Source organism: Sus scrofa, chromosome 11, assembly GCF_000003025.6.
Source record: "Sus scrofa isolate TJ Tabasco breed Duroc chromosome 11, Sscrofa11.1, whole genome shotgun sequence".
Classification (NCBI taxonomy): domain Eukaryota; kingdom Metazoa; phylum Chordata; class Mammalia; order Artiodactyla; family Suidae; genus Sus; species Sus scrofa.
This window is the reverse complement of record NC_010453.5, coordinates 12817008-12831934: the sequence shown is the minus strand read 5'-3', so window position 1 is coordinate 12831934 and position 14927 is coordinate 12817008. Positions and strand designations below refer to the sequence as shown.

Sequence of the window (14927 nt, the reverse complement as noted above, 5' to 3'; positions counted from 1 at the left end):
GTAACAAACAGATCTGTCCAGAGTTCCCATCGGCTCAGCAGAAACGAATCTGACTGGCATCCATGAGGATGCAGGTTTGATCCCTGGCTTTGCTCAGTGGGTTAAGGATCCGGTGTTGCCCTGAACTGTGGTGTGGGTTGCAGATGGGCCTTGGATCTGGTGTTGCTGTGGCCAGCGGCTAAAGCTCCAATTTGACCCTTAGCCTGGGAACCTCCATATGCTGCAGGTGTGGCCCTAAAAAGACAAAAAAAAAAAAAAAAAAAAGAAGAAGGAAAGGAAGAGAGAGAGAAAGAATAAATCAGGGAATACATTTAGAAATAAAACTTAAATCTTATTTCCTGTACAACATGCCAATAGTCAGTATTTACAGACTAATTGCAGAATAATCTGCTTTGTAATATGAACACACTGGTTTAGGTTAAGTAGGCAACTTTCCTGCATTTTTCTCTAGGAATTTCTACAGGGATTACTCTCAGTGTTAGGAGCGGGATTCCTTAATAGCCCTGATAAGCATTAAGGGCAAAACCATCTTATAAATTATATTTTGCTACATTTATTATCTAATTGAGGAAAGAACATTTGACCTATGCTATGTCCAGATTTACCTAACAGTGAGCTGTGTTGTGCTTAGACCCTCAACACCTTTTTTTGACTGTATTTAAGAGTTTTATATTTGATATTTGCTAGGACTTGACCCCAAACATTCAAAGTGTTTTTAGTTTAAATCCCTGTAGAATACAATAGAAAAACCATTTGTTTCCTGATGCATTTTAGTTTCAGTTTCTAACGTGGAGTTTTTTTAAAGCTTCTTTATAAGAAGCTTTTGCTTTGTCTTATTTTTAATTTAGATTGACAGAGCATGTCCCCCAACTAAATAGGGACATCTAATGCAGTTTCTTTTACGCTTTAAAATTCCTGTGTTAAATGAAAACCTATGCATTTCTGGTTTGGGGACAAAGCTATTCCATATTTAGTGAGATGAGTTTTCTTAATTTATATCCCTGATTATCACTAGCTTCTTGTTTGTACTTCCAAATGCATGTAATGCTGTTTTGTGTTGATGTATAAAAAGATTTAAGTTAAAGCAATATTTGGATAGCTAACTATTGAAGCAGAAAGATTTGTGTTTGAGACTACAAACATATTTGACAAGTAATAGCACTTAAAAATTGTGTTTAAATAGATCATTCCTTTTTTTAAGGGCAGGGATCTTGTTTTGATTTTTGTTCACCTGTTTCCTCAGTCCATAGAGGAATGCCTAACACATAGTGAATGCTCCAAAAATATTTGTAGAATAAAGAAATTTAAATAATCTGAAATTGGCTAATTCTTGCTTAAATTCTCAATAGCTTCCAGGTGGTTCGCTCATTTTTAACACTCTACAGCAGCAGCAACAGCAGCTTTCTCAGTTTACACCACAGCAACCTCAACAACCCACAACTTCCAGTCCTCAACAGCCAGGGGAGCAGGTATGTCCTTCCTGTGCTTTGTATTATAGAATTATGGCCTTTGTTGTTGTTGTTGTTGTTGTTTGTATTTTCCTACATAGTCATACATTTGCAAATAAAGAATTTTCTCTTTTCTTTATATGCCTTTCTGTTTGCTTTTCTTGACTTAATGTGCCCACTAGATTTCTAGTACTATATGGCAAATATAATTTGAAAATATACTAATGAAAATATACTAATTTTTCATTCTGATTAAGCAATATTGGGGGAAAACAAAAAAAAAAAAGCACAGTTTAAAAATGGCTAAAACAGACATTTCTACACACACATGCAGGTGGCCACTAGGCACATGAAAAGATGTTCAAGTTGTTAATTAGAGAAATGCAAATCAAAATCACAGTGAGGTATCATCTCACATCAGTCAGAATGGCCATCATCAAAAAGCCTACAAATAATAAATGCTGGAGAGGGTGTGGAGAAAGGGGCGCTCTCTTAAACTGTTGGTGAGAATGTAAATTTGTGCAGCCACTACAGAAAACAGTATGGCAGTTCCTTTAAAACTGAAAGCAGAGCAACCAGGTGATCCAGCAATCCTACTCGTAGGTAGGTGTATATATCCAGAAACGATGAAAACTAATTCAAACAGAAGCATTATTTAGAAACAACCCAAGTACCCATCAACAGATCATTGGCCTAAGAAGATGCACACACACACTGTAATATTAGCCATAAAGTATGAAATATTGCTATTTACAGTAAAATGGATAGATCTAGAGAATATCAAATTAAGTGAAATAGGACAGAGAAAGACAAATACATGATATCACCTAAGATGATAATATCTACAAAAAAAATACGAATGAGGGAGTTCCCATCATGGCGCAGCAGAAACGAATCTGACTAGGAACCATGAGGTTGCAGGTTTGATATCTGATATCTGGCCTTGCTCAGTGGAGTTAAGGATCTGGCATTGCTGTGAGCTGTGGAGTGAAACACAGGCAGCTTGGATCTCACATGGCTGTGGCTGTGGCATAGGCCAGCATCCACAACTCCGATTAGACCCCTAGCCTGGGAACTCCATATGCTGTGGGTATGGCCCTAAAAAGACAAAAAAGACAAAAAAATTATAATACAAATGAATATATAGAAAACAAACTAGTGACTCACAGACATAGAAAACAAACATGGTTACCACAGGGTGGGGAGTTGGGGGAGGATAAATTAGAATAGGATTAACAGATACAAACTATTATACATAAATAGGCAATAGGAATTTATTGTATAGCACAGGGAACTATATTCAGTATCTTATAATAATCTATAATGGAAAATCTAGAAAAATATATAAAACTGAATTGCTTTGCTATATGTACACCTGAAACTAAAGCAACTAACTATATACCTCAATAAAAAAAAAGTTCTGATGAATCTTTATAGAAGCTGCATTAGTTATTTTTAATACAGCATCAAACAATAAACCAATACAGAATCACTTCTGAAAATTAGGTTTTATTACTTGAATATTATTCTTGCTAATCTAAATGCTTTTGAAATCTTTTCCCTATTTTTTTATGTCTAATGTTTTTTTTTCCATACAGGAAAAATATGAATTCCACTAATCCAAAAAAAAAAAAAAAAAGGCTTTTCTGTACAAGTCATGTATTCTTTTTTTATTCAGGGTTCTGAACAAAGTTCAGCCAGTCAAGAACAGGCCTTATCTGCACAGCATGCTGCCGTTATTAACCTTGCCGGAGTAGGAAGTTTTATGCAGCCACAGGCAGCTGGTTGGTATTTTCATAACTAAATATGTTGAATTTGTTACTAAATCTATCTAATCTGTTTGGGATCTCACCATTTTAACTGTTTCTTTTCCTTTTGCAAGCGGTAACAAGGAAAACATTTAGTTGTATTTTAATGTGTGAATTATTAAACTCAATTGATGGCCCTCTGAGGGTTTTTTTCATTATTTTTACAATTCATTAGTTAAAAGTGCTCTGACCTTTGTATATTTACAGCAATTGTGTTTTCCTCATGTTAAGTTTTGTTGGCAAAATTTTACACAGTTATCCAGCTTACTAGGAAGCTTCCAAAGCTATTAATCTTTTCAGTTTTTCTGGATTATTGAGACTGCATTTTTCTAGGTTGCAAAATCTTTGATCTCATTCCAGTAGCTTGTAGTTGCATGAATTAAGACTTAATGGTCAAGTAGCATAGCTTTAGTAAGACACTTGGAAAAAAAAAATAAGATTATACCAAATGATTGCTCACCACTTCTAGTAATAAATGGTGAACCAAAGATTGACCTTTAATGAAGATTATTTCATCAACTGAAAATAGCAATTATAACTTAACATTTAGTTAAAATCAATAAGCCACATGTATAAGGAAACTGAGATAAGCATTTGAGGATTAGTGATTGAACATGTTAATGTTACCATTTTGAACCACTGGGTTTACTTACTTACTAAGACGCCTTATAGAGTCCTGCACAACTCCTAGTTTCTGAGTCTGGAATAAGCAATGTCTTAGGTTAAGTTCTAATTTAGAACTGATGAATTTCCAAATGGAAATTATAAACCATTACCCCACAAGTTACAAATTTCCTAAAATAGCTGTAATATAATTTAATGGAAAGAAACGTAGGCTGAAAAATGAGAATGTTCCTAGCTTCACACTGCCACTAGCTTTGAATTACTCAAGGATCCAGGCCTGAAATTTCCTCATCTGTTCTTCATCAGTGAGAGTTGAACTTAACACTGATCCCACTCAGTTCTAAAAGGTTTGCCACCTTTGTTGCTAATACTATATGGTCTGATACTCACTGTAACATCTTTTTCCACTTGTCTACCAGTTTTACCCTTAAGGTGGTTTGTATTTCACTCCTTTTCCTACCTGATTGATTATATTTTAAAATAACATACTACAGTCAGTTGTTTTGTTTTTTTTTGTTTTTTTTCTAGCTTTGCCTCCAGCATGTGGAATTTCCTAGGCCAAGGATCAAACCTGCACATCAGGGACCTAAGCCACTGCAGTGATAACTCTGGATCTTTAAGCCATTGCACCAGAGAACTCCACTGTAGTCAGTATTTTGCAAGAAATCCTTAATAAAATAGTGCTAATCAGGTCACTGAGACTGAAGAAAAGAGAGGAATGCAGTGCTTTGGCCCACATGCTCTCCCTTCTCTTCCTTGTCCAGGAAGTTCTATAATCATTGGTACCCTCAACTAACAGGAGACTCTACTAAATTTATTCTGAAATGTCTGTGATTTGATACTTAAGATTAATCATACTGATACTTTTCTATTATTTCATTTTCTATGTTGTCCTTTTCTAACCCTGGTAGCCTTCAAACTATCTGACTGGCCTGCTTTCCCCTTCTCCTCTGTAGTGTTGTCTCAGCTTGGCTCTGCCGAGAACAGACCTGAGCAAAGCCTTCCTCAGCAGAGATTCCAGCTCTCCTCTGCCTTTCAACAGCAGCAGCAACAGATCCAAGTAATCCAGCAACTTCACTCTGGTTACATTTTTAAAGATACTCTGCTCCAAAAGTACTTTACACTACCTTACTTTGGTTTTATTTTACTGTCTTTTAAGACTGTACTATTACTGGTAAATAATTTAGCAGATTTTATTTAAAAGTCTGACAATTTTAGCCAGTCAACTTGGAGCACAGAATATATTTTGTACATTTAAGTTATACTCTTCCTAATTTAAAATCTTTCATGAAGTGCTGGTGGCACATTACCATATTTTTGTAGTTTCCAGTATATTTTGAAATAGTTTTAATGCCTATGGTTAACTTTTTAATATTGTACTGCAGAAAAGGCAGGCATACCAGTGTTATTAGAAAATGTCATACCTATTTTAGAAAAAATGTTATTCTATTATTCTAGGAAGTCAGCAATATTATAGTTGACTATCTTTAATATACAGGGAGGTTTTATATTGCTATAAACGATCATACAACAAAATGGTAACTGAAGTTGCTGAGTTACTGCAATACAGACTGGCCAGGCAAAGTAACAGAAATACTTTTGAGGTTTACCAAGAACCATTCTTAAAGCCCTCAGCAGGCTTCTGTGCCACTGGTGCTGTTTGACTGTGCACTGTCTCAGTGTGGTATAGTCCCTTTTTGTTACCTTGGTGCTTTCTCCCTTTCGGTTTTGTTGTTTTCATCACTCTCAGGAAAAGCACCTTTCTAAATATGCCGATGTTTAACTTAACTTGCTTTTTCTCCCTCTGTTTTGCAGCAGTTGCGATTCTTGCAGCATCAAATGGCTATGGCAGCAGCAGCAGCACAAACAGCTCAGCTACATCGGCATCGGCATACAGGCAGCCAGTCAAAAAGTAAAATGAAAAGAGGCACACCAGCCACTCCAAAATTCTGAGTCCTATTTTTTTCTTTTTAGAAACTTAAGAGCATTGAATCAAAAGGATTCTGAGTTTCTACTTCATTTTTGTTTTTTAAAATGTGTCAGTATTTTCATTGCTGGATACAAACTTTATACAGAAGCACAACCCTTAAATAAAAACAGCAAAATGGTTTAATGAACCATTAGGGTTGGTTTGCCTCAGTCACTGCTTTTTAAAAATGGTTTCACTGTACATAAATGGAAGTGACCTAAGAAATACTAGAAACATCTTTCAGAAGACTGTAGTTTGATATTTATTTAGTATAAAAGGTTTGTGCACAGTGTAAACAAATACAGTTTTTACAAATTTGTTTTGAAAATGTGGTGGTTTATTTGGGTTTCATACTCTTAAATACTTCATCCATCAGTTTTTTTACTTCTTTATGTCTTGTAACTGCTCGGCTCATACAGTCCTGAAGTTTAGCTCCAGTCAGTCCACTTCCACCTGGAAAATTAGTGTACTAATTAACACTTTTAATACCTTTTCTTTTTACATGAACATCACATCAAGTTATAAAACAAGAAAAGATGAGTAACATAAACCAGTGGTGTGGTCGCAGGAGTTGCAAGTTATGATTCTGAGATTTGAGAACCACTGACATACATTATTAAAATGCCAGGAATCTGAGGTAACAGAGAAACTATAGTAAACGTACATTAGGGAAAAACAGTACAACACTCCACGTTTCACTTGGCCCACCTTAATAAAAAGAAGCCCACACTGAGTTTTCATCTACATGTTTAGTACTGTAATGGCAGGAAAGTACATGCCTGGTTTGTGAAGACAGCATAGCTTGCCTTCCTCATCCATTACTACTGTTAAGGTTCCGGTGGCCAGATGTTCCTCCTCTTCAGTAGGATCAACTATAAGCAGAGTACTATTTTTAAAATTAAAAAAAGAACAAGTATAAATTATTAACCCATGGGACAAATTTTACTTTGGAAAGGTACTAATTAAACTCACTACACCTGCATTTTAGCCTTGACATGAGGCTAGAAAGAACTGGTTAGAAGCCAGAAAAAATTGATAGCAACCTCAAATTCTACTACTTGGAAGAATCTTTGTCCATCAGTGGGTTTTTTTGTTTGTTTGGTTGGTTTTTTTTTGGTCTTTTTGCCTTTTCTAGGGCCACTCCCGCAGCATATGGAGGTTCCTGGGACCTCCTCCCAGGCTAGGGGTCATCGAATTGGAGCTATAGCCACCAGCCTACACCAGAGTCACAGCAACTCTGGATCCGAGCCACATCTGCAACCTACACCACAGGTCGCGGCAACACTGGATCCTTAACCCACTGAGCAACGCCAGGGATCAAACCGGCAACCTCATGGTTCCTAGTCGGATATGTTAACTACTGCACCACGATGGGCGCCTGTCCTTCAATTTATGAATATATTGAAGTCCCTGGGAATTACTGGAGATAGGCTAAGGTAAAATCTTTTGCAAAATAATTGAAAACTAACCTTACATAAGAACAGGCAAACCAAGCTACATACAAGTGAGAAAAGCACAGAATTAATCCAAATCAGGATGTTTTTGACAATAAAGGTTAGCTAATAATAACTGTGCAAGGAGAACAAGTATAAGAACAGGTATAAACTCAGCTGTCCAGGACAAACTATAGTCACTAAGCATTTCCTGAAAAGCCAACTGAGTAATAATCCTTCGGAGTTCCCATCATGGCTCAGTGGAAACAAATGTGACTAGTATCCATGAGGATGCAGGTTTGATCCCTGGCCTCGCTCAGTGGGTTAAGGATCCAACGTTGCCGTGAGCTATGGCATAGGTCAAAGATGAGGCTCAGATCTCGCGTTGCTGTGGCTGTGGTTTAGGCCAGCAGCTCCAGATCTCATTCAGCTGCTAGCTTGGGAACCTCCATATGCCACTGGTATGGCCCTTAAAAAAAAAAAAAGACAGGAGTTCCTGTGGTGCAGTGGTTAACGAATCCGACTAGGAACCATGAGGTTGCGGGTTCGGTCCCTGCCCTTGCTCAGTGGGTTAAAGATCCAGCGTTGCCGTGAACTGTGGTGTAGGTCGCAGACGCGGCTCAGATCCCGCGTTGCTGTGGCTCTGGCGTAGGCTGGTGGCTAAGGCTCCGATTAGACCCCTGGCCTGGGAAGCTCCATATGCCGTGACAGTGGCCCAAGAAATGGCAAAAAGACCAAAAACAAAAATAACAATCCTTCAATGTACAACTTTTTAATACATTTGATTAACTTACTCATCAAACACAGCAAATGAAGTTGCAACTGGGTGAGTTCTAATATTCAAATAACTTTTCTTCTTTAAATTAACTTCTGCTAAAGCAGTTTCTTCATTTATATTAACTTCAGGCAACTGTACTAGAAAAAGGCAAATATGTAAAATCAGTCTAGTGAAAGTAACAAAAAGGTGCTATCCTTTGTTAACTCACTCTTCCCTGTTTAGCTTGTCCAGAATATTAATTTTTCAAAAAAATTATCCTAGAACAATTAAGGTAAATATAGTAGATACAGACATTTTTCTTTAACTTACGAACACATGAGAGGTAAATCTTAGCAAAAAATCTTTAAAAATTTGCTGAGAAATTTTAACAAAGCATTCTGACACATAAGTAGGAATATTCCCTTTTATTAAGGTTGCTTACCATTTTTTAAAGCTGCTAACAAAGCAAATGTACAGGCATCCAAAATGTTTCCATCGTGGTTGAGGCAAATGAGATCACAATATAGAACCCAAGCTAGCTAAAACAGAGTTTACACAAAATGGAAATTAAAGTCTTCTGATTGGTATAACATTCATTTGTTTTTACTTACAAACCACACCTTCATTAGATAAGATAACCTTCAAGACTCAAAAAACTTAAAACTTTAAAGTTTAAAAAAAAACTGTACAGGTTGGATAAAAGCTGACTTTTTACTACCAAAAGCTGACAGGTGAACATCTCCATTTCACTCAAGGGAACTACAATGATGAAGGAATTACTTCTGAAAATTTAAAATGTACTTTACCATAGAAACCTCAATATATGAAACTTTTAGATCTTAATGCTTAATACATCAGTATAATCAAATAGGAAAAGCCTCTAGGTACTAGTCAACTTAGTTCAAAGTCTCCAAACAGACTTTTGGAATTTATACTGTGGATTCACCTCAAACACATGTTAGCTGATCAGACAGTAATAATCTGCTAGAAGAAATTTTAAAATGACTTATTTCTGTAAAAGGGGAGATTACATCAGCCTAAGAGGCATATCCTAGCCAGGTACTGAAGTCATCAAAATTGGTTGTTTAATTTTTTTACCTTTTTTTAGTGAATTCCATCTAGAATGGAATCTAGTAAAGACATCAGTATTTAAGGCTACTGTTTTTTGGGTTTTTTTTTTTAATTTTTCCCACAAAACCCACCAGAATTAATAAAAGGTCATAGCCTCTTTATTCCTCTTACCTTTCCTGGAGAAATGCATAAGTCCTCTTTCTGAATTATCTGTGAACTTGATTTAAAGACAAAGAGCATGGTAAATAAAAGTTCCAACGCTCTAAAATGAATGATAGATTTTATCAGGATGATCTTACTTTTCAATGACATCTGCAATGAACTGGCTGGCCACTTGGGCCTCTTCTCCCGGAGGGCCAGACCGAAATCTCCAGGAACACAGAGGTGATAGATCCACATTAGGAACTGAAAAAATACTGCAGCTATGAACCAGATTTCATCTCTGATTTAGTGATAAAGGTATTATCAATCCACTGCAAAAGCAACTAGCCATGGAAAGCACTGTAAAACATCACATATATCTTTTCATCTTTGTAATAAGAATCCTGGGCTTAGACAAAATTTGTATTTTCCAACTGTTTTCCACACAAGCAATATCAAAAAAAGTATATTTAGGGCCTTTTTCTAAAGGCCTTTCACTAAAGTTCTTATATGTCTTTCAAAATGCCCCAAAGTGTAACAGAAGATAGCCCCCCTCCCCAGTCATACCAAGTGTTACGCATTTTTAAAATGTTGGTTCTCATCATAATGAAAAGATGGTCCAAGAAAAAAAAAAAATCACATGGTGGTATGAATAAAACTTTATGGAAACAAAAGTTTGTAATTATAGCCTTTGCCTAAGATTTTATTTTCTTGGTTGATGACATCTATACAAAAACTGATCAAAAAAAGATACTTATAAAATTATCTTGCTATTATGCTATCTTCTAACATATACAAAAAACTTTTCAGGAATGTCTAAAGCTTATGAATACTCTTCAATTCACCTACTAAGATTTAACTATAACAACAGTATTAACTATGTTAAAATATTTGTATTAAAATTACAAAACCATTTAACTCACCAATATATCCTTTATCAGGAGCATCTGTTGGTGGCGCTCCAAATTCCTGTAGAAGTAAACAAATGTTTCCTATGAAAGAAGCTGCTAAAAAATTGAGAAGGCAGCAGTCAGTTACGGAAGGCTCTTCCGTCTTAGCTAGTTAACTACATCCTGAGCATCTCCTGTGCTCGGGAGGGCGTGACAAGGGCTCTAGGGCCACTGGCACCACTCCTTACAAGTTCTGCAAGGCCAGAAGGCAGTAGAGCACAGCTGACTGTCGTGCCACTCATCAAAATTACTTGGGGCTCGTTAATTGGATTTCTGCTCCACCCTCTCTTCCACTTATTCAGCAGCCAGGACTGAATTTAAACCTAGGGATACTGACACAGCCAGATTTAGAAACTGATGGGAGGAATCAAAAGCAAATGTCAGAATCACACTTTGTAGCTCAGAGACTTTGAGGAAGTTATTTAACCTCTTACCATTCAACTTCCTCATTGGTAAAGTGGGAAGTTAATAGGGCCTACTTTCAGAAGATGTTAATAAGGGTCAAATGAAATAATATTAAATCCCTGACATAAAACCTAAAAAAGAGTAAGTGCTCAAATCTTGTTACATATCACTGCAACCTTTACTGAAAAAGAACCTGAACTTAGATTAAGCAAATTACAAAGTTCAGGATAGTCAAAAAAGCAGAGACTTTGGAGTTAGTTATGTCTAAATTCAATTTATGAGCCTTATGTTCCTAGACAAGTTTTTTGAACCTCATGTAAGATAGGAGATGAAGAGAGAAATATTTCAAATAATTATTCTGAGGTTTAAACTGGCTAATTTTTTAAAGCACCTAATATAAGGTGCCCAGGATATAGCAAGTACTCAGTTAATGGTGGCTATTACTCCCTCAAGCTTTTCCTTTAAACAATTTTCTACATGTTTGCACAGATTAAATGCCATCCCTGCATAAAAAGATGTCACCCAAAATCCCTCTTAATTTCTCAAATTACAACCAAATTTTTAAAAAATTAAAAGTGGTGAGGGTTTTTAAAAAATTTCATTTCAGCACATTTGCAAATGTTCATAAATTATAATTGAGTCATTAAGCTTGCGAAATGAAAACAAATACTAAAAAACTGACATCTGATCACCTCATCACCAGAACTATAGGTGTATATTACAATCTAATAAGTGTATGAACTAATTTGGTAACTCAAATCTTTATAGTAATATACACAATAAACTTACTGCTTTAATTCCACAAATTACTGTAGTATTTCCCAGCTTCACTAAAGAAGAACCATCTGCAGTACCAATTGAACCTGAAAAGATAAGTATTTAAACAAAATGAAAAGCACTTTTTTTTTTTTTTTTTTTTTGGTCTTTTGTCCTTTAGGGCTGCACCCACAGCCTATGGAGGTTACCAGGCTAGGGATCCAATCGGAGCTGTAGCCGCTGGCCTACATCACAACCACAGCAACACCAGATCCAAGCTGCGTCTTCGACCTACACCGCAGCTCATGGCAATGCCGGATCCTTAACCCACTGAGCGAGGCCAGGGATTGAACCCAAAATCTCATGGTTCCTAGTTGGATTTGTTTCCGCTGCACCACGATGGGAACTCCTTTTCATTTTCTATGTATGGTTTTATCTTGCTACATATCTCATTTGTTTACAAAATTGTATTCCTTGAGTCTTTTTAAAATTATAGTTGACCCTTAAACAGCATGGATTAGAACTGCACCAGTCCACTTATACAGGCATATTTTCAATAAATACTACTACAGTACTACATGATCCACAGTTGGTTGAATCCTTGATGCAGAACCCGAGATATGGAGTACCCATTGTAAAATTATACTTGGATTTTCAACTGTGTGAGGATTGCCACCCCTAATCCCCTCGTTGTTTAAAGGCCAACAGTACCATTTTAGGAATTATTCATGGAGTTCCCGTCCTGGAGCAGTGGTTAACGAATCCGACTAGGAACCAGGAGGTTGCGGGTTCGGTCCCTGCCCTTGCTCAGTGGGTTAACGATCCGGTGTTGCCGTGAGCTGTGGTGTAGGTTGCAGACGCGGCTCGGATCCCATGTTGCTGTGGCTCTGGCATAGGCTGGTGGCTAAGGCTCCGACTCGACCCCTAGCCTGGGAACCTCCATATGCCGTGGGAGCGGCCCAACGAAATAGCAAAGACAAAAAAAAAAAAGAATTATTCCTTGAATTTGAGTTAATCATTTATTGTTCAGTCACAGGACTGTTACACAGATTAAAATCTCTTGACAAAATCATTGTAATCCCTTAAACGTGGTACAATTTGTCTGAAATACTGTTTAAATGGCTCAGGGGCTAAAACTTGGGCATGTCATATAGGTATAATGAGAAAATTCTATGTTTGCAATAGAAGATTTAATAAATTTAAGATATATGAGAAAACCATATCTTAAAATTTTTTCTTTTTTCTTTTGTCTTTTTTGTCTTTTTAGGGCCACACTCATGGCATATGGAGGTTCCCAGGCTGGGGGTCCAATCGGAGCTGTAGCCACTGGCCTACGCCACAGCCACAGCAATGCAGGATCCAAGCCGCCCATCTACGACCTACACACAGCTTCAGACAACACTGGATCCTTAACCCACTGAGTGAGGCCAGGGTGGAACCGAAACCTCATGGTTCCTAGTCGGATTCATTTCCACTGTACCATGATGGGAACTCCCACATCTCAAGATTTTTTTAAAGGAAGGGGCGAAACACTACAGTTACTTTAAAATTTAAAATGAACATACCAGGAGTTCCCGTCATGGCTCAGTGGTTAACGAATCTGACTAGGAACCATGAGGTTGAGGGTTCGATCCCTGGCCTTGCTCAGTGGGTTAAGGATCCAACATTGCCGTGAGCTGTGGTGTAGGTTGCAGACACGGCTCCGGTCTGGCGTAGCTGTGGCTCTGGCGTAGGCCGGCGGCTACAGCTCCGATAGACCCCTAGCCTGGGAACCTCCATATGCCGTAGGAGCGGCCCTAGAAAAAGGCAAAAAGACAAAAAAAATTTAAAAATAATAAAATGAACATACCAGTTGAGAGAATGATGCATTTAAAACTTAACAAGTAAAAATTTACTAGTATAAAAAAACAAGAAAAATTCTATTTTCAGAACTGAAGCAACCTCAACACTGTATTTTAGAACTCAAAATATCCTCACCTACATTGACAGTTGTGGTTCTGAATTCACCAAGTTCTCTTCCATCAGGTCGGCAGTTCTCTTTCTAAATAAATACACAAAAGTAGATTACATACATGTGTATTTTACACGCACCAGGAAATACACATTAAACTTCAACTCAAGTAAATCTGGATTACTTGAAAACTGTCTTTAACAATTGAGGCATAACTGACATTTAACATTAATTTCGCTATACAACATATGACTTATTTGTATTTATGAAAAAAGCATACATCATTATCAAAAGGCATAACATGTACATAACCACCTTTACTTACTAAAAATCTCCTGTAATACTCCAGAGGTTCCACAGTTCTGAAACATATAAATATTAAGATAAAGAATCTTAATATGAATTCAGAAACTTGGCTAAAATCTTAAGAGTGTGGTGATGGAGCAGAAATCTCCAAAATTGGTAACTAAGTTTCTTAAGTTCTAATGTTTATGTTGCCACATGTTACTGATTATAAAAAGCAGATACCTTGCCACAGCAATCACACTCAAGTGCGGTCCTTAATTCTGCCTTAAACAAGTAGAAAGTTGGAGCCCAAGACCCTGGGGCATCTTTAAAGAGAATTAATCCAAGTGTGAAAATAACATCACTCTCCTCTGAAGCAGGGATTCTCCGTGAATGGTAAAATTTACATATTTATTTTTCACTACCCATTCCGCCACTGAAATTCAGCATATTCTTCAATTATGACTAGGTAGTAAACCATTATGAGCCGTACCTGCGACTTTAACAACCACAGATAGCAAATGTTTTCGTTATCACTTTGTAGTTGTCGAAGATATATGTAATACTCATGTTACTTCGAAATACTAGACTCCCCACTAAACCCTGTTTAAGAAAGTTAATTCTAAAACAGATCTATCTCACTATGCCATAAACTTGGAGTTTATATACAAATAGACAACTGTTTCAATATAATTGGTTTTCTTTGGAATTCCATTTCTTTTATCCACTTAAAACTAGACTCTGAAAAGAAAAATGTATAGGCTTCTCCAGAGTGGCACTAAAAACACCTAAAACCTTCCGAGTAAGGCACAAAAGCTTTCAAAAGTAAACTACGGAAGACTGAGAGAGAGAGAGAGCAGGGTGGCATGTGGCCCGGGCGGAACACTTTTTAGGAGATTCCCAACGTCTCCTGGGCTGCATGTCGCTACACACCAAGCCAGAGCGCTTGCAGCGCTTGCAGCGCTTGCAACGCCACACAGTCCTTCCAGCACAGCCTCACTGGGGGAGGACGCCCCCGTTCCTTTCACTACGACCCCCTCCAGTCCTCCCGCCCGTCGCCTACTTCCGTGATGGAAGGAAGTGGGCGTCCGGTGGGATGGTCTCTCGGTGAGAAAAATCCCACCTAAAGAGTAAATGAAGCTGCAATCCGCTAGGATACGAACTCCCGCCCGCCGTGCAGCCACACTCACTTGAACCCGGCCGCCATCTTCCCGCCCGCGCGCCTGCGCCTGCGCCTGCGCCTGCGCCTGCGCCTGGGTATCGCCTCACCTCTGGCCCGCGCAGCTGCTCCGCCGCGGCACTTTCAACACTGATGTTTGTTTGTGCCTT

The 14927-nt window shown here is 37.7% G+C and overlaps 2 protein-coding genes across 45 annotated transcripts in view; one reads left to right on the top strand and one right to left on the bottom strand.

The window, feature by feature from the left end:
* The window catches only part of SUPT20H (SPT20 homolog, SAGA complex component), a 39178-nt gene extending 33001 nt beyond the window's left edge, over nucleotides 1-6177 (top strand). For 21 of the 44 annotated variants that reach the window (XM_021065239.1, XM_021065243.1, XM_021065245.1 and 18 more), the window contains 4 exons: nucleotides 1350-1469; nucleotides 3127-3232; nucleotides 4837-4940; nucleotides 5696-6003. In XM_021065239.1, the coding sequence (XP_020920898.1) occupies nucleotides 1350-1469; nucleotides 3127-3232; nucleotides 4837-4940; nucleotides 5696-5833 (468 nt within the window). In that variant the 3' untranslated portion in view covers nucleotides 5834-6003. Of the gene's footprint in view, nucleotides 1-1349; nucleotides 1470-3126; nucleotides 3233-4836; nucleotides 4941-5695 lie in introns of all 44 variants that reach the window. The other 23 variants (XM_021065258.1, XM_021065252.1, XM_021065257.1 and 20 more) reach the window with 6 other exon arrangements.
* Nucleotides 6088-14854, bottom strand: EXOSC8 (exosome component 8). The gene is made up of 11 exons (XM_021065264.1): nucleotides 14789-14854; nucleotides 13639-13675; nucleotides 13340-13403; nucleotides 11396-11469; nucleotides 10175-10220; nucleotides 9410-9515; nucleotides 9282-9327; nucleotides 8482-8578; nucleotides 8077-8197; nucleotides 6629-6735; nucleotides 6088-6302 (listed from the first exon to the last, which is right to left on the bottom strand). Exons 1-11 carry the CDS (start codon nucleotides 14803-14805, stop codon nucleotides 6187-6189), a joined length of 831 nt encoding a protein of 276 aa, XP_020920923.1. The 5' UTR covers nucleotides 14806-14854; the 3' UTR covers nucleotides 6088-6186.